A 24,227-nucleotide genomic window follows, 5' to 3' on the forward strand; every position below is an offset into this window, starting at 1 on the left:
ACCAATGTTTTCATCTGCCCATTCTTGTGAAGCACATTCAAGCTAAGGAAGCTTTGAAGGAGAGCAGTGCAGTACGGGGACAGCAACTGGAGATACTAAATAATAGCTTGTAGGCAATGTCATCCCCTTCTTGAATGAAAGTTTGTATGACTGGTTTCCTGATCAGGATGCTTTGTGAAAGAGAGAAATTCCAGACCCATGGAAGCCCCCTCTGCACTTGCTGCACTAGGGTAGTGACTAATGTTATCGAAAGCAGAAATTGCAAGGACACCACATTTTAACTCGGGAGGTTACAGCACCAAATTCATGATAAAGAGCCACAGTTGAACTAAAACATGGTTGCTTGGCATGGAAATGCAGAATAAAAGAACATAGGGTGCTTAGATCTTGTTTATGAGTGGATTTAACAGCCTAAAATAATGCACATTTTGTCTCTTAGGCTTCAGTGCTGTCTTACACCCTTGGAAGATGGATGCTGCTCCTTTAGGTTATGGAAGTGGTTAGTTGCACTATTGTAATACTTGGCTGTAATCAAAGTCAACTCACTCTCTAATCGTGAGCTATACATGATCATACATATTAGAGGAAGAAACGTAGAAGAGAGGGATTTGTCAGCGTTTTTCCTTGAATGATCTAGAAAATGGGGATGGTTTGTTTTGTAGAATATCTTGGCATAATATTGTTGTTGCTTATAGCGAGATCACTGCTTCTGACTCATCATTAAGAACACAGCTTTGCTTGACACAGTCTGCGACTTCCCTGTTTACTACTATTAATATATCCCTGCCTTCTGAATTTGCCCTGACTTCAGGGAAATTGGGTAGAATTAGTTGTTTTAGCCTTGTGAAACGAAAGTTGAATACATTTTCTGAAAGCTCTCACTTCTACAGTAGCCACGCGTGTACTCAACGTTTAAAAACGTGCATTTTTTTGTAAAAAAAGTGCATATTTTCTTCTCATTCAAGAGCGTATTGAATGAACTCGATTTCAATTGCGCTTCTGAACATCAAGCACTATGAATGATTCTTTTTAACTCTGGCGTGTTTCTATTTTTACAATACAAGTGTTTGAGGCACCCTATATGGTATACTGCATCGTTAGCAATCATGTTCCCATGTCTCCATCACTTAGTTTTGACATTAAGCCCTTCATCTTGCAGATTCAAAGCAAGCTGCCTTACAAAGGAATCCACTTTAAAAGTTGATGCAAGGGGCACTGTTATTTTCTGCATCTCTGGGTATTTATTATCACAGAGGAAACACTAAATTTAGAATTGAAAGAAAGACATGCTACAACTGCTCAAATGTATGAAAAAAAAGGTCAAATTTGGCTCTTCACAACTCTCCCCGTAGCACCAATGTACTTCTCCACATTGTATCGAGAAGATTTCCTAGGTTATGAGAGGAAAACAAACTGCTAAAAACATAATAAAATTACATAAGCACATTAACAAGGTGTAGCCCTTGCGAATGCTCAACTTCTAAATGTCATGTTTTCGAAACACACATCCATCTTAGGTTGATTTTCACTTTAAACACTGGTTATTGAGCAGTGAATTTGTTGTAGTATGAGGTGTTATCTCCTGGACTCATTTATCATCTACGTATTCTGACACTCATCCAAGCACTAATGCTTCAAATCATCTGCAAACTGACTCGTTTTAGTATCCACCCACTTGCTTATCTGTAATGTCACACATACATCGAAAAAGGCTCTTACTTCCATTTATAGGCCAAGCCTCTTGGCATTGTCAATGGTTGTTTTCTTTTACTTCAGCACACCATTGGAACGTATGTGTTTCCTTGTTCCTCCTGCATCCCTGTCCCCACTCTGTTTCTGCTTTTTAACAAACCACACTAAGCCCCAAATGCTCCATCCTCATTTTTATTATCCAGGACCCCTGTATTCCCTCCATTTTATACCCTAACCACCCCCACCTATTCGGTGCCCCCCGGCACGGCTCCACATTCTGCTGCTGATTTTGTACTTTTTTTAAACAAATTGTATTTATGATCATTTTAAAAAGGGCCTGGCAGCTGCAAAGTGCTTCCTGTCTGCATGCTGCACACTTTCTTTGCTTAATTTTGATTTGTCATTCCTTATCTGCCCATTCGATCTTGGTGGAACAGTATACTAAACATAAAGTGGTAACCAGTGCACCCCGGTGCATGTATAGGATTTGGCAGCCATCTTAGAATGGTATTTTTATTTTTTTTTAATACAAAAGACACCCATGCATCTGTGATTTATTTCCTGGCAGCCTTTTTGCCATTAACTAAAGCAATTGGAGCCGAGCACTGGCACCATCAATAGTGCAGACTCTTATTGCTGAGACATTCTGGTTTTGCCAATGCTTGTCTGATTTATTATTTTCATTGCAGCAGGCATGTTCAGTATGCAGCATCGCTCTCATGTGACCTTTCCCTTCCTGGTTGACCTTCTCCAATGTAGAGCAGTCTGTCAGCTTGCAGAATATTTGTTTTAAACTGGAATTCATTTTTGATGCAGGCAACCATGCTCAGCATTGTTACTTGAGATAAGTAACTCAAGCTTTGCTTTTGGGAGTAAAAAATCAAAAGTCCAAGTCCATGTTTTCTGTAATTAATGAAGCAAGTCCCACAGTCACAAGCATCATTTTTTGGTCTATTTGAATTCTGACAGTCATTATTGTGAGCTACGTTTTTGGGAATGTGAAAAGCAGGCCAGAATAATGGAGCCCTGTGGCGCACATTTACTTATGAGGCAGTACTGGCGAATCGATTTGCTGTAGCAGCTCCCTCGGTCATTTATTAGGTCGAGCGCGCAAGCGCTTTGACCTGTTTTAAGTATTGTGGGCTTTTAACCACAATCATCGCATGTCCATCACTTTTATTTGCTTCTGGGCTTTCCTTTAAAAATCAATTGATGTAATTGGTGAATGTTTTGTGTTTGTCCCGCCATGAGGCTGTTTTTGTCACGCTTTGCAGACTGTTCCCGTTACATGGATTATTGCATGATTGCTGATATACTTCAGCATGGGCAAACGACTTTTTTTCTTTTGTCTCTCCCCTTCGTGCTACATGGCGGCCATTGCGCTCACAGTGCGCACAGGCACAACAGTGTGAACTCACTCAGCACTATTGTGGCACTGGCCACATTGTTCAGTTATCCCATAAGAGTAATTTCTTGTGGCTCTCCCCTTAAAACACTTGAAATTGGTAAATGCTTAACATAAAACAGAAATTCTCAAAGCAAAAGCAGCTCCAGCACAGCGGAGAGCCAATACTACAATATTCACTGCACTAGGGAAACTCGACCCATAATGCTTTTCAGGGCATTACTTTACAAAACATTTTTGCTTATAACTCAGTCTGTGGTGGTCCTCAGACGATGGGACCACCACCAAAATGTTCAGCACGACATACTATTTCTGCCTAGGTCATATCTGGATCCCCACACTAGGTTAGTGGGGACCCCAGAATAATAACCCCTCTCACTTTCAGTCCCTTTTTAAGCGCTCTCATTGCTGGAACTTTTGTTTTACAGCTGGGAATAGCTTGTGTTTTATGAGCCTTGTTGGTAGTATTATTGCTAAAGGCTTGCTACCCCTGAAAATGTGTAATGCACTATGCTCTCTAGGGGCTCAATATATGGTTATATTGCGTTGTTTATTGCAATTTTATTTTCGTGTGGTTATGCCCTCTAGTGGCTAACTGTGTAGTTACATGGCCATGTTTCTTACAAATGCTACTTCCATTGTGGTTTCCTCTAGGGGCTGTTCTAAGCATTACAGTCATATCAACATACTAAAATATTTGTGGCACTGAAACTTGCGCCATAATACTTTGCAGGGCATTACTTTTTACAAAACATTTTTGCTCATAACTCAGCCTGTGGTCCTAGGACAATGGGACCACCTTCAAAACACTGACCACAACTGGCTCTGTCTACATCATCTCTGGGTCCCCACATACTGTTAGTAGGGACTCCAAAATAGTAACCCCTACCACCATTCATTATCTTTTTAAGCTTTCTCATGGCTGGAACTTTTATTTTACAGTTGGGAGAAGTTATGTTTTATGGGCCATGTTTGTAATATCATTGCAATAGGCCCGTTAGCTCTAGAAACACCCTCAAGGGGCTAAGTATATGGTTACAATGCATTACTTTCTCCGGTTTTTATGGCGTTATGCCTTGTAGGGACTAACAATATGGTTACTCGACCATGTTTCTTACAAATGATATTTTTGTTATGGTGCCTTCTAGGGACTGTTTTGAGTTACAGTGTAATGCCGAAAGTATATTTCTGATAAAGGTTTATATCATAATTGCATATGTTTTAATAATCTCTCCTTATTACAATTGCGACCATAATTCAGGCCAACTTAACATCCTTATTACACTATGACAGTTTGAACACACTTCATATGTTTTGGTGACCCATCTAGTTTATTTCTTCTCTGTGGCTGTCTTGGGTCTATTTTTTGGAGAATTGTGTCATTCTATTGGAATTAGCAAGGCAGATTTAAATTAGGATGCAAAATGACAACATTTTCATTATTTTCATTGATCTGCTGCAGATAGAAGAAGGTAAGTGGAAGTGTTTTAGTTATATGCAGAGCCACTGGAATTATATGGCAGGAAAAGACGAAATTATGAGGCAGGGTTGATCAATTTATGTGGTAAGAAAAGTCCAGTAATGAATTTACAATGCCAATAGCTCTAGCTCAAGCAAATGAGAGACCTCTTACATTGCAAATGCTAGTTTACCTTGCTAGCAACTGAAAACCCTGTGTTGCATGCTACCTGCAGAAAATGGTCTCGACTTCCATCTTGCTTTCAGCCATGAATTCTGCATCGAGCTATCACACGAGTGTAAAGGGGAACACACTTATTCCACAAGGCTACCCACCGACCAGCGCTTCATGGTGAAAGGCACCAGGTTTTTGGGAAGAGCAGAAACCAGCCTGTTACCATGTGGGGGGTCAAGCGTGTGTTTTCTCTATCCTGCAGAGTCCTACCCGCTTTTATGGGTGACCTACAGTGCTTAATTTTGGGCTGCTGATAACAGAAGGCGGACAGGGGTATTCATTTTTTGAAAATGGGAACTTCTTTTTCATCATCAAACCCAGAGCATGAAAAAAAAAGGTGGAAATGGAATTTAAAAAAACAATTAAAAAGAAAGATAAAGATAGAAAACCAGTGACAAGTTGAAAAAGCAGGTATGAAAAAGACCCCGCCAGAGTAAGATCAATGGTGGTGTGAGAACGAGGAATGATGTGAAATAAAGACTATGCAGCCTTGGTAGTCAGCAACTGCGACATTTGGCAGCAGTGGCAACGGGTTTTTAAGAATATGTAGGGCTCCTGAAGTGCTTTAATCATTTTTTTGCAGTTCATTTATTACCACGATTGACACATCTTTCTTTCTGAGTAGGCAACTCCAGCATACCACGTATTCTTGAATGCGTGAACTTAGAGGTGCAGAGAATGGGGGATAGGGTACATCTGAAGCCAGGGCTTGTGAAAAGAGTAGGGCATGCAAGTATAAAGCTTAACTCACATAAGCAGGTCTTGAACCTAAATACATTGGCCAGGAGACCATGGTACTCTGAAGGGATGACCCAACTGAATAGTTACAGTATTCATATTCTGAAACAGATGCTTTCAGAAGGCTGGTCTTGATATAATAATAATAATATGTTTTTATATGGTTTGCTCCCAAAGTTAAGCATTTTCAGAAATCTGCAAATAATAGGTTTTACTACAACCATACTTATTTACTTGTGCTCAATTTACTTACCAGAAAAAGAAGAAAGTCCTGCCAAGACTGGAACTCATGCCTGCATATTACACAATTTCAACAGCAGGTGCTTATCTAATCTACCTTACTGAGACAGAGGACTGGTTGCTACTTGGGACCCCACTGGAGGATACTTTGTGGACAGAGTTGATGGAGACAAATGTGTTTCTTTGCCAAGCGTTCGTCAAAATTATTTCTGTGGCTCTCTGTGTAGGACATGAACATCTGGTAGAAATCGGGTCAAGAGTATAGAGCTAGAAGGACCTTCATTGGGTCAATGATGCTCCGGTTGACACGTTTCTTGCCCACAGCATCAATGTTGACATTTTTGAATCAACAATAGCATGATATGGAACCAGCAAGTAGTCTCATCCTTTCATGGCTTCCTATGGGGGAGATTTTCTCGTTCCAAGAACAAGGCCAAGTCATCATAGCATTCTTAGTGACTGGCCGAATGCTGTTAAAGGGTGACTGATAAGTGGTGCACTGTGCCTCCAGCAAGGTCTTACTCTTAGTCATTGAAGGAAATTTGCTTCAGTGCCTAAGGTCTCTTCTGTAGAATCGGGCTAATCACATTCTAATATTGGCTTAAAATCTGATCTGAGATATGACGAGTGACCGCATCATAAATTGCTCCAAAGGCTACGGTTCATTTCCTCTATCTGCCAAATCAGATATAAAATAAATTAATCATCATGAACTGTTTCAAATGTTCGATTAATGACAATTGCCAAACGCGATTACAGCTACAATTGTCAAATAAGTTGTTTATTTTTTAGAGCTAACTTCTCATTAAGAAGGGTGTACTTGGCCCATTCAGAAATGCGGCTACTCATATAGACTATACTCACATGTTGGACGCGGTGTGGACAAAGGGATCTGTGGCTGCCAAAGGAATACGGATTCAGGTACAACGGGTAGCAAACACTTGCCCTGTGAGAGTCAGACAAAAAACACTGCTATGTCGTTTGCAGGACCCACTTTCCTTGAATTGAGCCTCGGACGCAAAAATCGGATGCAGAGGTAAAGCAGTGTGAAAGAACTTTGTGCAGCAGAAACTAAGCAAAGAGAAGGCAATACATTGCATGGCACTTCGATAAACAGGAACCATTTGCCAAGGTTCACTCAAAAACTTGCCCTGGAGGGTGAAGTAAGCACAGAAGATGGGCTGGGCATGAACCAGATAATACCGCTTTCCCCTTTAGCCTCCCGATTTAGGAGCTTCTGCAAGGGCTGATATTGTCAACGTAGTGGTGAAGTTCTACCACATTTTGTAATATCAGGCATCTGAGCATGCGATAGTGCTGTAAAAGCTTCACTTAATATAGCAATAAATCATCAGCTGTGTAGTTTCATGTTGAATTTCTATTTTATTGCTATACTGTAACAACAGTCGTTATGATTACCAATTTTAAAATAACTCATTTTAATGTCCTTGTTAGTTCGCAAGTCAATTCGCGAAAACTTCACCTGCTGCAAGCAGGGCGCACAGCCATTGCAAAAGCAGCTGCATTAACCCACTGAGTTGACTCTCAGAGTAATTTCATACACAGAGTGCTGTAAATCTGCTTGAACTTTGCCCCCACAAGCAGCATCACTTCCATCTTTCAAACATGAACTTAAACGTTTTCTCCTGGATCAGCAATGTGCGCTGCTTCTTGGTATCCATCACCGACATGAGATTTCTTTAACTCAGGAACCCTAATGTTACTTGAAGATAAGGTGATTGGTTTGCCTCATGATTTGAGCCTTTATTCCAGACACTCGTCAGAGACATTTTAAGGGATGGGCAACGTGGGCTCTGGTCCCATCTTTCAAAGGGGTCTCATGTTATTTAGTCAGGACAGAGCCCCTCATTAATTCATCTGAAATGTTAAGTTGCAATAACTCCCTACACATCTTTTGGTCACAGAACATACACCAGGGCTGCCCCATGGTCCACTTACATGCTGTGTGCTGGGTTTGGATCAAGGCAGTACAAGGGCAACTCGAGAAAAGAGGAATGTTAAAGGTTACGGTACTGATTTTAAATAAGCAATTGCCTATTCATTTGTCTTTTATCTTTCACTACTGCTTAATATTAAAGGTATATCAATGGAAGTGATTTAGCTGAAAATGGATCATATATACAAAGTTGTTGGGAACAGGGGCGTTAAAATAGGTTTGGCTCATGGCCTTCGAAATCCTTAAGCTGTACCTGCCGACAGCATGATTTACATCTTTGTTATTTCCTCATGCCTGAATTGGACGTTAACAGGCAAATCATTTTTTCTAGTGTTTGTGTTATTATTGGTCTTCTATTCTTCAACATGGTCATTATTTTGCACAGCATTTTATTCTTATATTCCTATGTGGTATTTTTTTTTAACTTTGCATACATGAAGCAATATGGGCTTTGTAAATAGACTAAACAAAATAATAACATGTGTGTACTTGTTTTGAATGTAATGAATTTTGCCAAACACACTTTAAGGTAAGGCTCAAGACAAAAAGGGATAAGCTAAATACTATAACTTGAAACATACAAAAAAGGTAAATTTTAGTTTACATACACATGCATTTATTTAACCAAACATTGGTTTAAATCATTGGCACCCTCTACACTGACGTGACTACTTACCTGACGTAAAGGCGCGCTTCTGCTGGGACGCATGCTGCAGTTGTAAGATGTGGAAGCAGTCGTTTAAGCAGTTCAGGGTGGCCATGGAGGTGGCTTTTAGCATTAAAAGATCTTGATCCAAAGAAGTGAGGTGACCTCCAGTAGGAAGGCACTCAATACCTTTTATTAGGTCTTTCTGCTGCATTTCTGCCTGAGACATCATCTGTTAAAATAATGAAGAGGATTAAGGGGAACCGAAAATTAAACAAACGTAAACTGCTTTACTTTAGATATACTTTTATTTCAGTTTTTAAAATATTTTTGTAGCTACTAAGGACCACAGTGAGGAAAGAATACTTTGTACATAGAAAAACGATCAAGGCTTGAACGCAGAGAAACCAAAATATGTAAACTAAAATACTCCAACGCCATATCTAAATTTAAGATCACCTAAAGGAATCTACTAAATTTAATCTGCACGAGACTGTGTGAGGGCATATGACAGAGAGACAGTGACAGTGTGAGAGCACGAGAGACAGAAAGGTTTCCTGAACGACTTAACATACACTTCAACATATTCTGTCTAACTAGAATGTTATTTTTTACTGAAATTCCATAGGATTATTTGCTTCACCCTTCCCCTCAGTAAAATAATAGCAGCAGTTGTGCAGATTTTACTTTGTTTAAACCTGGGCCAACTTAGTGCTCCAAATGCACAAAAGGTGATGAGAGAAATGCTTACAAAGTCTAAACCACGGGCATTGTTTTCCACCTCGAACTGCCTTTTTTTGTGTTTGATGTAACAATCTAAGTGGCCAAGGGTACGCCTAGACGTGGGTCCCTTAATCGTAGTGCCACAGAATCCAAGCTATAACTCACTGATGAGACTAAAAGGGACAAAACCGGTCCGGGGTTGCCTGTGTTGCTTTCTGGAAGGGGTTTGTCTGTCGGTTCAGGCTAACCAGTTCCCATGGGGAGCAGGGTCAGTGCTGATTTGCATAAGGGAGACCTCTGACTAGAGTGGCACAACTGGAAAAATAATGGTTTGGAAAGCTACCCAGAGTGATTGCTAGTGGTTTTGACTATTTACAAGCATTTTTACGATTATATTTTGTGCGCTTCTTGTAATGACACTTTAACGCTGGACCTACCAGGAGGGCAGGCAAACTGCTACCTCGATGATTCTGGAGAGCAGTGCTTCCAAGTCAATGCACCTTTCAGCTATGGAAATTTTACATAAAGGACAATGTTCCAAGATCTTCACTTTTTTTTAAATCACACATAAAAAGAGACAACGTTAGGGTTCCCTTTCAAACCTGCGAATACTTCTATTTTATATGTTTGCGTACACCTGGATTCTTTTAACAGTATGCACATTTTAGAGTTCGTTTAGGTTCTGTAAACTACTAATGCCCTTCTCTGTTAAATTATAAATATACTGTGTATTGAAAAGAGTATGCTAATTTCACATTATTTGTTCACCCACTCTGTTGTGCAAATAATGACATTTGTTAGCTTTTCACATTTTTTTAGGAAATTGGATAAAGAAAGTGCTACATCAAATGATTACCAGCAGATACATATTCTGATCGTCAGAGATATGTTTATTGAAAGCTTTAGGACTGCACTGGCCCACCAGCTTTTTAGAGCTTGTGGTTGATGATGACTGTACTTCGTCATCGTGGTAATTCAGTCAGAAATGTACCTGAATGTTTTGAAGTGCACTCCTCCAACCATTTTCCTAACAATCATTGTGTGGGATTTCGAGTGGGGTATTAAATGGTACCGAATGGAATGATCTTCAATTCGAAGAGCACTTTTTTCTTCAATCACACAAGCTTTATTCGGTCTAAATAACCATCAAAGCAATAACTTACAACAATGAAATCATGATCTATACATAATAAATATATAGCAACAAGACTAAAAAGTAGATAATAAAAGTAAGGTAAAAATACTATAAAATGAGGGATCTACAAGTATACAAAAAGAAAAAAATTGAAATAAAACTTCACATATGCATCCCGTCCTATAAGTGAGGGGCAAGTGTCAAAGTTCTTTTTGTTAACTGCTTTAAACTTCTCATCAGTAATTTATAAGAAATTCAATGAATAAAACAATTTAAGTTAAAATAAGATAAAATCAGGGATCAATTAATATCAAATCACTATAATCCTTTTTTTTTTTAAATATATACGTGTGTGCCAAGCGGACGCAAGGAACTTGCTGACCGCACAAGTTAGGAGAGAGGAACAATCTCTCAGCATCAACCTGAGAGCATCTCTACACGTTCTCAACCCCATGTTCCTACAAACGGGACAAAGCCATTTCCGCCGAGCAATACCATAGGCAGGACAAATAAACATAAAGTGCACTACAGTTTCCACACAACCATTACAGGAAGGGCATTTATCGGATAGCGGGGTGGAGCTCCATGAACTAGAAAAGGACTTCAGAGGGCGGCATCCATACCTAAAACGAACATACAAACTTTTGCTTAATTGATCGGTAATTAAGTCCAGGAAGGGTTCGAAGTGGGGAAACCACTTATAATCGAGAAAAAGAGACGTCAACCTGCCATGTGAAATACAAAACAGATGTTTTTCCCTGACATGGGACCAGTAAACAGATTTCAGGTGGTCCTTGTGAGCCCTCCTTAGGTTATTGGGCTGACTAAGTCCCAAGATATGGAACCATTCTGAAATGTGCTTGAACCAAGGGATAGAAAGTACGTTTGGTCTATCCAGTAAGTCTTGCAAAGATTCCTTGTAGGTGACTAATTCAGGGGTAGTCCAGATACAAACCCAAAAAATTAGAGGCCTTAAAGCTATTACATCGGAAATGCGAGGGAACCCTAGGTCCAGAAACACTGGGACCAGGGGCGTACTACGAGGGCATGCCACAAGTGATCTTGCGAAGCTGTTTTCCCCCACAGATAACTTGCTAGATTTAGAGCAACCCCAGACCTCAGCACCGTAGACTGCGGCGCTCTGAGCCTTGGCTAGATAAAGTTTAATAGCTGGGGAAATAACTTTCTCGATATTAGACATTTGAAATCGCAAGATTGCCCCTGACCTATGTGCTAGGAGGGCTGAGCTTTTCCCTACCTGGGCCTGCCAGTTCATGTCATTGCTGATTCTCACCCCTAAGTAATCAATAGAGCATACCTTGCTCAAGGGAACCCCATTATGCAAAATGTTGCATCGTTTAGAGCTGCCAGGACCAAAAATCATAAGTTTTGTTTTACTAGAATTAAATTCCAATCAATGATCTACACAAAACACACTAAACCTATCCAGGAGAACCTGAAGGCCCATAGGTGTTTTACAGATCAAAAGGGAGTCATCAGCAAATAAGAGAATTGGAACTTTTGAATTATTCAAGGAAGGGGCATTGTTTTGACAGTCAGTTACAACTTGCACTACTTCATTGATAAACGAGAAGAGAGTAGGTGCCAGGACACAGCCCTGGCGTACTCCCCGCCTGATATTAATACGGTCAGTAAGTTCCCCCTGGCTGCCCCATCTTACTCGAGCATAGGTATTCTTGTGTAATCTTTGAATTAGTTGCACCAAGTTCATCGGGACGCCAATTTTCTTTAAGACTTCCCACAATTTCTGCCTTGGAACAAGATCAAACGCAGACTTAAGGTCAACAAAAGCAACATACAAGTTTTGTTTGGCCAGGGTAGCGTATTTCCAAAGTAACAGAAAAAATCTAAAAACTTGGTCCATAGTGCTGATTTTTGAACGAAACCCAGCCTGGAGGGGAGATAGGACTTGGTTAGCTTGGACCCAGTCCATTAGCCTGTCTAGGACTTGCTTAGAGAAAATCTTTTGAAGATTATCAATGAGGCTAATTAGGCGGTAATTGGCAGGCAGTCCCACATCTCCTTTCTTATGAATAGGGATAATTTCGGCTCCGAGCCACGAGTCCGGAATGGGGCTACCTGCTGCGATGGCGTTTGATAAAGTATTAATGTACCACGCCCAAATAACAGGTTCAGACTTAAACAGGTCCCCCGGTATCTTATCGGGACCAGGAGCCTTAGCAGGTTTCAAAGAATTAATAGCTACTGTGGTTTCAGCAATTGTAAAGACAATGCCCTCCATGGGACCCTCAGTAAGAAGTCTGCATTTACCACCCGTATAGGCCTCGTGATGCTGTTGCACAGATGAGGCATAAATCTCAGAAAAATGAGCCACCCATCTTTCAGGTTGGATATAAAAATTAGGAATAGCACTACCCTCTCTTTGCCTGTGAGTCAACAACCTCCAAAAAGAGCCCTCGTCTCGATTTCCGACTGCCTTCAGCAACTTCTGCCAGATCTCAAATTCCCAGTTTTTCTTTGCTAGATTCAAGGCCTTAGTATAGCTAACTCTAGCGATCCTAATCTCCTCCTGTGAATGCTTACGGAGGGCCAATTTAAGATTGAGCCTAGCAAGGTTGCAGTCATTGTTGAACCATTCCCTGGATCGGATGGCATCTGGAGCATGTCTCACAGTGGTTTCTTTATAAAAAACGTTCTGTAGAAAATTTATCAATTCAACATGAATTTTCATGATTGGAAGACTATCGACCTCTTGATTTTCAAAACCAGAGAATGACTGTAGAAAAAAAGAATACATTTTTTAACCAAAAGTGGATTAGATATAATTTTTGGCCAACTAACACGGGTTTGCCTGGAGTTTAGGGAAGGGGTTGGGACGTCCGTGATCTCTAGGTGTTGAGTTCTTCCAAATGCTTTGTTAAATAGAGTAAGGCATAGGGGGTAATGATCGCTGTCATGACGGGATTCAACCTTCATATCCAGAATGTGTGACCAAAGCCTGATGTCAACAAAAAAATAATCGATAGTGCTGGAAGAACACCCCGCTTAAAAGTGGGGGCACGGTTTAGATCAGATCTAGTCCGACCATTACATTCCCGGAGACCATGACGTAGGCAAAGGGAAGCCATCTGTGTGGCGGCACAAGAACCAATGCTAAGAGAATCATCCTTCGCTTGGGGGATACCCCAGAAGTCGTCTTCTTCAGTTGTTAGATTACCTACAAGGTTCGGGGATACAAAAGAACAGTTTATATCGCCCCCTATCACCAGATGGTTAGAAGGATGCAAAGATTCCATATACTCAACTAGCTGGGCAAGTACCCTTGATTCCATGTTGGGAGGGACGAACCTCGCATTCACGTTAACCAAGGTCACTATGAAACCAGGGTGGAATATAAGTCTGACACCCATGAGCTCTAATGAGTTAAGGGGAAATACAGAATGGTCGCATTGCAGTTTCTTATTCACTAAAATCATGAGCCCACCCATAGGTCTACCAAAGCCTCCAGAGGCGGGCAGAGCTGCGACAATATAAGTTGTGAACCTCTCAACATATATTAACTCTTCCGCCCAGGTTTCCTGAAAAAGGCATAAGTCTTGTTTGGAGATAAAGTTAACCCATCTAGGATCTCTCATCTTTTTCCTTATTCCAGCCACATTCCAAGATAAGATATTAAGTACAGAGGGCACAGGTGTGGGTCTAGCTCTAGGGGATATGATTGAGTTTGGAACCCTTGATCGTTTGCCTCTATGAGACATAACAACTGAAATGGGGGACGCTGAAGGAGAGACGTCATTTAGTCAATCTAAATCAGATAACCGGGGGGAATGAATCTTGGTCAAAGCTGGTTGATTGCTATTAGGTGGACCCAGAGCCTTTCCCTCATGGGTATTGGAAGATCTATCAGTCCTTCGTAACTCCCCCCCTGGAGAATACATGCAGAGGCCAATTCCGATATTTCTACCAGATGTCAGACAATGAGTCCGTAGGTTGAAAGCCATGAGGTTATCAACCATAGAGGTATCAAAAAAGAGGATTGAAATGTAATCAAAATCTGAGTCTGGTTGAACATATCTACGTGCCTCTCAAATATCAGAACGGATAACAGACAAACATTTCCTCTGGATGCGAAACCAATAGACAACTTTATTAATGAGAGAATCGTGAGACTCTCTCTGCCCAGCAGATAGCCTGGGGACCCCTGTCATATAGATGTGTGCATCCTTCCTACTCTGGTCGTGTCTCCCCTTTGGAACTGTCGCCTGAATGAATTTGGATTGACCTGGGCATGAGACTCTGGGTGGACTTGCGGGCACCCGTGCACCCTTCCCAACCGTGGCTCCCATGGACAGGGGATTCATACAGGAAGGACGTGGATCGTTATTTGTTGGAGCGGGGATAAACATGCGACCGGGGACGAAGGGGTTGCCGTCGGATAGAGAGAGGCAACTCCCCTTTTTATTTGTAACCACACTCATAGATTTGGCCCCCTGCTTGGGACATTTGGGGTGAGAAACTAAATTGTCCCCAGTGTCTAAAGTAGCTAGCACGTTATGCCCTCCAATCAACTCAGGAAGGTGGTCATTCGTGCTAAGCGATTTACAATTACACAATACCCTCATCTCAGATAGTCCAGAAATTTTATCCAGGATAACCATTACCAGGGATTTTAAATTGTCCAACTTCTGGGAAACAATTCCCAGTTCAAGTGTCATCTTGCGTTGAGCCTGTCAGACCAATTCCTCTGTATCAGGTTCCACAGAAATTAAGGGCAGAGAACAACCTGGGCTCTCGCTAGAAGTGGATAGGAGTTGAAATCTATTAGAACAGAGAATATCACTAGAAACTACAGACTTGGAGCCCAAATGCAGAGAGTCCCTAAGTTGATTACATTCTGCAACATCAACACTTGAAGTAAGCCTCCTTGACGGTGAGGAGATTGCAGCCTCGGATGTAGGAGGGGGATGGAGGTCCGCTTCCACAGACAAAGAAGGTGTCTGTAGTTTCTTGAAAATAGGTCCGGGATCTTCCTAGTAGTCGAAGTAGCAGTGATGGAAGTAGCGGTAATGGATGGACTCCTCAATATTGCCTCTATTTCTTCAAACAAGGAGTCAATAGCTTGGAACTGATTCCTAATGGGCTTAGGGGGGTCGTCATTTTTCCGACCAGCTCGTTTCTTGTGTTTTTTGGTGCCAGAGGGTGGCGCAGGGACATCATCTGCCTTGTGCTTCCCCATAATTCGCTACAGCGTGTCCGAGCCAAGGACTGGGGCCCCCAAGAACAAGAACAAAAGGGAAGTTGAAAAAGTGATAATCCAGCCCGCGAGGATCTCCTAAGTGTAAGAAGAGAGCAAGGCTACCTGGGACTGGGAATCCCACCAAGCACTAACCAGGCACTGGCAAACCTGCTGCTACCGCAGTACAGATGAAAGAGGGGGGGCCCAGCCCAGCCTCCGACGGGCACAGGACGGGCACAGGACGGGCCCGGGCTTTGCCCGGGCACGCCCGCGCGCGTCCCGCGAGCGCTAATCAAAATTTAAAGGGCTCCTGCCCTTGGTGCAGCGTCACTGCCTCCTCCTCCGCGGCCCCCAGGTGGACAGAAGCGCGTCCGCGAGGCGGGAGCGCTATTCAGGAATTAAAGGGTTCCTGCCCTTGGTGCAGCGTCACTGCCGCCTCCTCCTCCGCGGCCCCCAGGTGGACAGAAGCGCGTCCCGCGAGGCGGGAGCGCTATTCAGGAATTAAAGGGCTCCTGCCCTTGGTGCAGCGTCACTGCCTCCTCCTCCGCGGCCCCCAGGTGGACAGAAGCGCGTCTTTTCTGTGTCACCTAAAAATTAAGAACTGATAGTTCAAGACTCCTTTCACACCAAAGGTGATCTCGCAGCCACTTAGCAAGGCTCTGGAGAAAGGCAAGTTGGAGATCACACAGGCAAAACGGTTTGGAATCGGCAGGGTGGAAATTATGCCCCTCTTTTTCGGGGGAGCTCCCAGCTGAAGTAGTATTTGACATTATGCCTGTTACCACCAGCATGTCGGAGCCTCGGCCGCTCCTCCCACACACCGCCTGCCAAAACCCTGCACACTAGGGAGCCCACAAGGGGGGAAAGTAGGGTCAGCAGCAGCCCGGGGGCGCGTCCCTTCGAAGAGCACTTACAAAAGACCGATTTAGAATCAAAACAGACTTCATATTCATCAAAAAAAAAATGAAAGGATGAAGCCCGGAAGTTTTCTATCGGACTCAAAAACAGGACTTTTTAAACGGTATGCTGCTGTCAAGAGGGGCCTGTAAGCCCGAAGTCGCACATAGGTTCTCAAAGCCTCCAAAATAGCTTTCATTATCAAACTAGTCCAAAGAAGGGACTTGTAAGCTCAGGCCTATACATACCCTTAGCAGTTTTACCAACCTCATTTTTTTACATCCCATAATAAAAAATACATGCATAAATATATACAGAGGGGTTTTCGGCCAGCCCTCTTTATCTGTTAGTCTGTTCAAATGTTTTCTCGCTCTCTCCCTCGTGCTGCTTCTCAACTCAAATTACTGCCCCCTGCGTTCGAGTTGCTCCCTCTTCCCCCAGCAGAAGCTCATCCATTGCTTGCCTCAATCCTACGCGGCCCGCATTTTTTCAATTTATTTTTCAAGCCTCCATCTCCTTTCTTTCTCACCCACCCCGGTGTTTCCTGCACTATCACACCTCCTATTTTGTGTTTGCCTGCTCCTTCCCATTGCGTTCTCTTTTCTTAAGTAGGTAAGCCAGCATTTTTTTATATATTTTTGCTGATGAAGAATGCTTGTTCACAGAGCTATTCATTTCGGACGTATGCCCTAAGCCTTTACCACCATTACCGTGAAAAAAAATGTTTGTCCAGCTTTTCAATCTCTCCCCTCCGTACTGACTCCATCAGGTACCACAATATGTCACCGGGTATTTGAATCTTAAGAACTACGTTTATTTTATTATTCTCCTGGGGAAAGATATCGACGTCAATTGACCTCCTTTTATGAAATTAATGATTCACAGTACAAATTTATTGCACCAAATTGTAATCTAGACTTCAGGAAATACAACTGCTTGAAATGGACAGTATCCTAGATGTAATCTCAAGATGTAGGGCAGTGTTACACATTAAACATCTGAATGCATTGTTTACAAGTCCTTTAGCACAAGTTTTGATCACTCATGATGGGTGCATCCAGTATATTTTGAACTTCAAGTTCCCACTGAGACCTTGTCTCACTTCAAATAGTTGTGCAGCGTGAAATATAGGACTTTAAACAATTGCATTAAGCCAGAAAAAGTATTCGTTTACTGTATGCCCAAAAATGATGTATCCGAAAAAACATTTCAAACCGTAGATACTGCTTTCGTTTACTTGAAGGGACCATCATCAGTCAAAAAAACTGCTTCCGGAAAATTGACCATCAGGGCACATATTCAAAGGAACTTTATCATTCAACCAACTACTGTAAACTGTATGTATTGTACAAGTGCAAATCACATGTACAGTTTCTAAAGGACTGATCTCCTGCATGCTAACGAGAATTTGTGTTACTAGAACCCACTGAATCCACTGATGGATGTCCAAATTTGACCCATTTTTCGAGATATGTGCTGCTGTGAGGTTTGCCAAAATGTACTTTACAATTTTTTATGTAATTTTCACTTTTTATACTTTGACTATTCAGTGATTTATCTTTTGTCTGGTTAATGTAACAAATCAAGGATCTTTAGCGCCAGTGCTACTTATCGTTTATTCATTTCAGGGATGGTGCTAAATTATAAGGCAAAAGGTGGAGGCCTAAATTATAAAGTAATGCATACTGTAGTGACCCCATTACATGGATCTGCTGAGTACAAATTACGAAAACATTTTGAGCTTTGTACCTCAGGACAACGAGTGAATGGAATATCCTGACAGAAGTTATTATTATCCAGGTCGATGGCATAGAAAGGACCTACGGTCTGTATTACCATGTTATTTAGCTAAACGTTAGAGTTAGGTTATTATTTGGCTGATTTTGCAGGCCCCGAAGCACGTCACAAAAAATGTGTTTTTGAAACATCTCCTCTTGAACAGTTGTCCGTGTTCTTTGCTAAGAGGTCAAATCTGCCCCCGCACGGCACATCCGCAGTGTTTCACAGTGAAACCGCCGCTTCGAGCCGAGGGTAGGTTGTGCTACAAACAACCGCTTCAGCACTTGCAGTCTGAGCAAATTGTGTCAGTCCGTGAAAAAACAAACCAAGGCACATTGTTTGAAGGGTAATGAGACGTGGCAGATGGCCAGCACATGCTCTGTTTAATTCCGCAATTTCTGACTTCCCATTACAGAGAGAGGAGATATACCACGGCACGGAGAGAAACAAGTCAGGTACTTTCCGAGCATCGTAGGGCACATTCAGTTCCAGCCTGGCTGCCCAAGTCCCGCAGAGAGGCGGGCCTGGCCGCCGTCCAGTGTGTCACGTGACTGAGTCACTGTAAGTAACAACATCTGTGAAGCGCAGTCAAGGCCGGGCCGTCTCACTGTCTGCTCGGCATGATCTGGTGAGGGTTCACACAAGTTCGCATCTGCTATTCGCCTTCTGCACCACGGAGGGCTGAGACAGGAGTAGTTTCCAGTGTCCAGCCGGTCCTGGAGCTATCTAGTTGTTATGCCTCTGCGAAGCACACTTAGTCCCAAGCCTTTGGTCATTACGCTCTGTTTGTTTGCTTATCAAACCTTTTTTCGTTGAATAGCACTATCGTGGCCCTATTACCAGTCGCTGACCCTAGGCGGAGAGGTAGTCTTTTCGTGGGGGAAAAACAGCACCTTGAAGGTGGTTCACTGTCCACTGGCATCCAGTGCAAGGGCTGTGAGACTAGCGCTCTGTTGTGTCACCTTTTCAGTACTAGAAACAGTTTTGCTGGGCAGTTTCTCACTAAATGAGAGTTCTCATTCACGTTGTAGGGATGCCACTGAACGTATTGCAGAAGGTCGTAAGAAAAAACAAAGTTCTTACGTCCACCCAGTGACAGAAGGTGAGCATGATGTGACTTGGCTGAGCGTATTGCTGTAGGTGCAGCGTTTTGGTTACATTATTCACTTGTGACGTGAAAGAGATGCTTGGGTCCAAAATTACCACTAAATGTCTGTTAGAAATGGGGTCTCTGGTTTACACCCTGTCCAAGTGGGAACCCTCTCTCTAATCAGCATAAGGGAGATACCCAGCTCATATAACCCCTGCTCAACCCCTAGGTAGCGTGGCAAGAGCAGTCAGGCTTATCTTAGAAGCAATGTGCAAAGCATTTGCAATAACAAAGTAATACAGTGTGAATACTACAAAAGGACACCACACCAGTTTTAGAAAAATAACCAATATTTATCTATGTAACACAAGACCAAATGAGAAAAATCCAACATACAGTAATAAAGATATGAATTTTGCAAGAATTAACTTAAAAATACAGTTCCTTGAAGTCGATGGCTCTGTCTGGGGCTATCACGGCATCATGAGCAACAAAGTCCAACAGTTCAGGCCGGCCGCAGCACCGCAGGCCAGCTACGGTGTCGGGAAGACCCACAAACAGTACTTTGGAAATTCAGGAAGTCGGGATCCTCGCAAAGAGATTCGACGTGCGGCGTCATAGGAATTGGTTCCAGAAGTCGATGCGGGTGTCGTCGGGCCCTTGAAATCACAGGCATTGCAGATCGAACTCCAGGCTGATGGCGAAGTCAGGAGTGCTGGCGTTGATGACGTCAGGGCTGCAGGACGAAGCGGGACGATGCAACATGTGGTGCCCACAGGTCACGGTGCAGGCAGCGGCTCAGTGACGGCATCCTGCGGCGTGAGTGAGACCAGGGCTGCAGTGTGAAGTGGGGTGGGGCGGTAGGACGTGTCTGCAGGCAGCGTCATTGCTGAAGCGCGGTCATTGGTAGGCCCACGGCGGCGGTGTGGCGTGGGCTCTGTGAGGCACCCAAGGGTCACAGTGCAGACAGGGGCGTCTGTTGACAACGATGGAGTCGATGGCGCTGGCGGACCAGGCTGCGGTAAGGGACGATGTGTTGTGTACTTGACGAGAGGTAACTTGAGGCCACGATGCAGGCAGCAGCATCTGTGTAAGCATGGAGAGGCGGCGTTGGGGATGCCAAAGCTGCGGTGTGAGCAAGGCGATGCAGAGTGCGGGCCCACAGGTCACGGTGCAAGCACCGGCTCAGTGACGGCATCAGGTCGTACCGTTGGGGAGACCTGGGTTGCAGTGCGACGTGGGGCACAGCCCCGTGTGGTGGAGTCGGGTCATGGTGCAGTCAGCGGCATCGTTGATGGCGTCACAGTAGTATTTCTCCCCTTTGCAGCACAAAGCACAGAGTTCCTAGTGCTGTAGGCAGATGAAGCTGAAGTCTGATATCCCTGAGACTTCCAACAGGAGGCACACTCTACTCCAAGCCCTTGGAGAAACTTCACAAGCAGGATACACAGCAAAGTCCAGTCATTGCCCTCTTTAAGGCAGAAACAGCAACTGCAAGCCAACCCAGCAAAGCACACACAGCAAAGGGGCAATACACCTCTTCCAGCTCTTCTCTTTGGCAAAGGTTCCCCTATTCAGAAGTGTTCTAAAAGTCTGGTGTTTTAGGCCCACTACTTACACCCCTTTCTGCCTTTGAAGTAGGCAAACTTCAAAGGAAAGTCTCTGTTGTTCACAAGATCCTACCTTGCCATCCTGACCCCAGACACATACCAGGGGGTTAGAGACTACATTGTGTGAGGACAGGCACATCCCTTTCAGGTATAAGTGTCAGCTCCTCCCTCCCCACTCTAGCCCAGGAGACTCTTCAGCATATGCAGGCTAAACCCTAGCCACCTTTGTGTCACTGTCTAAAGGGAATTTACAACAGCCCAACTGTCAGTCTGACCCAGAATGCTGACAAACTAAAAATAACACTTTTACCAAAAGGTGTATTTTTAAATTGTGAGCTCAGAGAGCCCAAACTCCAAATCTCTATCTGCCTCCAATGAGAAACTGCACTTAAAAGATATTTAAAGGTAGTCCCCACATTACACTATGAGAGATATAGGCCTTGCAACAGAGAAACCAAAATTGGCAGTATTTCGCTCTCAGGACATGTAAAACACATCAGTACATGCCCTACCTGTAGGAAGCGGGTCTGGTGTGTGGTAAGCACCTATGGTGTTATCACATTTTACCAGGTCCAGGCAGTGAGGTGTAGACAGTGTCTAGGAAGCCAGGGATCTCTAGAGTAGTTGAGGCTGAGCAGCCAAGACTTATCTAGGAGACATGCAAAGCTTATCCAATACCACTACAGTCACAAAGTACTTATACACACGAAAGAACCACACAGTGTTACAAAAATAAAGGTACTTTAATATGGTAACACAAACACTAAAATACTGTATAGGTAATACTCCACTTGGAGGTGAGTAAACACACTATTATATACACATCAGAAGTCAGTAATTAGCAATAGCAAATAGTAAAAACAATAGAAAATAGTGAATGCCCGGGGGGGGGGGGGGGGGGGGGGCGATCAAACCATATACTACGTAAGTGGAATGTGAAAGGCAGTCCTCCACACAAGGAAGAGGAATCTGTAGTGGGGAGTTAGGAGGAACTAGGAACCCGAAAAGGTAAGTATCAGTATGTCCCCCAGTGACCAGGTGAGAGGAGGTAAGTACCTGGTTGTTCCCCAAACCAACAGGTAAACTTTGAAAAAGTACTGTGCAAGACCCAAGCAAAACAGGAAGAAACCAAAAGTAGGATACTGACAGAAGAGGGCCTGCGAAAGAAGGGGACCAAGTCCAGTTCAAGTTACAGTGTCTGGTTGTGGCAAGAGCTACTACCCACCCCTCTGGAGATGCAGGACCAGGTCAACAATGGAGACAAGGAGTCAGCTGTGCAGCACTGGAGCAGGAGAAGTGTTCCAGAAGTGATGCAGGCGATGTCTCACGACGGAAGAAGAGTTGCAGTCAGCCGGTGGTGTTCGAAAACTACCAACAAGCCATGGAAAAGACAAAAGTCACAGATGAAGAGTTGCAGAGCTGCCGGGGACCACCAAGGTCCAGGGGGACTGAACCTAAGCAGGGGAGTCCCAGGTGACCTTCAGCAGTAAGGAGACTCAGAAGACGAGGATGCAGCCCCCACAGGCAACTCACAGGCAGCAGGCACAGGAGTCACAATGCGGCCCACTCAGCACACCTGGAGCGGAGTCCCATGTCCCTGAAGAAGCAGGGAGGAGACTGGGCTTTGCACGGAAGAGTGCTGGAGGTTGGGGCTACACAGAGCCTGAAGATCCCTTGGAGGAGGAACAACCAAGCCTTGGTAGCTGCCAGAGTCACGGTGCACAGGGGTATTGTCCTGCAAGGAGAGGTAAGGGCTTACTGTCTCCCAAGTTGGACAGTTGGTAGAGAGGACCAAGGACCACTCCAGACCACCACCTGTGATGCAGAATCCACGCAGTTCCAGAGGAGAGAGGATCCACACAGCCGGTTGTCATTGCAGTTGGTGCTTAACAGATGCAGGGGAATGACTCCTTCACTCCAAGGGAGATTACTTTTTGCTTCTTGTGCAGGCTGACGACTCGTCACCCTCAGAGGATGCACAGCTAGAGAAATGTTGCAGTTGCTGGAAAGAGCCGGAGAAACAATGCTACTGAGTGGAGTCATCACTGGAGTTGCAGATTGTTGGTTCCTGGAGGGTCCAGTTGCAGTACTGGTGGCCAGAAGATGAAGTGAACGATGCAGAGGAGTCCTGGTGGAATCTTGCACGTCGAATCTGAAGACCCACCCAGAAGGAGACCCTAAATAGCATAGGAAGGGGGGCTGGTCACCTAGTAGGGTGACCATTTATCAGCAGGGGGTTGTGACGTCACCTGCCTGACCTGGCCACTCAGATGCTCCCAGGGGCCTCTGTCCACCTTGGATTCAAGATGGCAGAGTCAAGTGACCATCTGGAGGAGCTCTGGGCACCACCCATGGGGTGGTGATGGACAGGGGAGTGATCACTCCATTTTCCAGTTTCGCCCCAGAGCAGGGACCAGGGGTCCCTGGACTGGTTCAAACTGGTTTATGCAAGGAGGGCACCAAATGTGTCCTTCAAAGCATACCAGTGGTTTGGGGAGGCTACCCCTCCCAAGCCATGTAACACCTATTTCCAAAGGGAGAGGGTGTTGCCTCCCTCTCCCAAAATAAATCCTTTGTTCTGCCTTCCTCTCCCTGAGCTGGTCAAGCAGCAGGAGGGCAGAAACCGGTCTGTGGTGTGGCAGCAACGCTGGCTTCCGGGAAAACCCCAGAAGACTGGGGGTCCCCTAAGGAGCCCTCAGAGTACATGGAATCATATAACCAAAACTGGCAACAGAATTGGGGTATGATTTGAACATGTTTGATACCAAACATGCCCAGGTTCTGAGTACCATTATGTAGCTGGACACAGTGTCCAATACACCAGTAAAACGGCTTCCCTGCACTTTCGAAGTCCAGGAAAATGGAGCTGGAGTTCATAGGGGCACCTATGCTCCTGCAGGGGTGCCCTCACACACAGGTACCTGCACCCTGTCCTGTGGGCTACAAGGGCCTGCCATAGGGTTGACTTACAGTGACCTGGTGCAGTGACCAGTAATGAAAGGGTGAATACACCTTTTCACATAGGCTGCAATGGGAGGCCTGCACACAAATTTTGCATAGGCTCCCATGGGTGGCATTATACATGCTGCATCCCATGGGGAACCCCTGGTGCCTTAACACCCTCGGTACCGAAGTACCATACACTAGGGACTTATATGAGGGCACAAGTATACCAATTGTGGGGTGTGCCAAGTCCTGAGCAACCAAATTTAGAGGGGGAAAGCACAGTCACTGGGGTCCTGGTTAGCAGCAGCCTAGTGAACACAGTCACAACACACTGAGAGCAGGCAAAAAGTGGGGGTGACCATGCCAAGAAGAGGGTACTTGCCTGCACTACCTTTAACATATACTGCACCTTGCCCATGGGGCTACTTAGGGCCTACCTTAGGGATGACTTACGTGTA

At 44.1% G+C, this 24,227-nt stretch overlaps 1 protein-coding gene across 1 annotated transcript in view; it reads right to left on the reverse strand.

The window, feature by feature from the left end:
• OSBPL11 (oxysterol binding protein like 11) overlaps nucleotides 1–24,227 on the reverse strand; it is a 242,558-nt gene that overhangs the window by 98,705 nt on the left and 119,626 nt on the right. Inside the window, exon 6 of the mRNA XM_069224292.1 lies at nucleotides 8,402–8,603. Within this exon, the coding sequence (XP_069080393.1) occupies nucleotides 8,402–8,603 (202 nt within the window). The remainder of the gene's footprint in view (nucleotides 1–8,401; nucleotides 8,604–24,227) is intronic.

This window comes from Pleurodeles waltl, chromosome 3_1, assembly GCF_031143425.1.
Source record: "Pleurodeles waltl isolate 20211129_DDA chromosome 3_1, aPleWal1.hap1.20221129, whole genome shotgun sequence".
Classification (NCBI taxonomy): Eukaryota; Metazoa; Chordata; class Amphibia; order Caudata; family Salamandridae; genus Pleurodeles; species Pleurodeles waltl.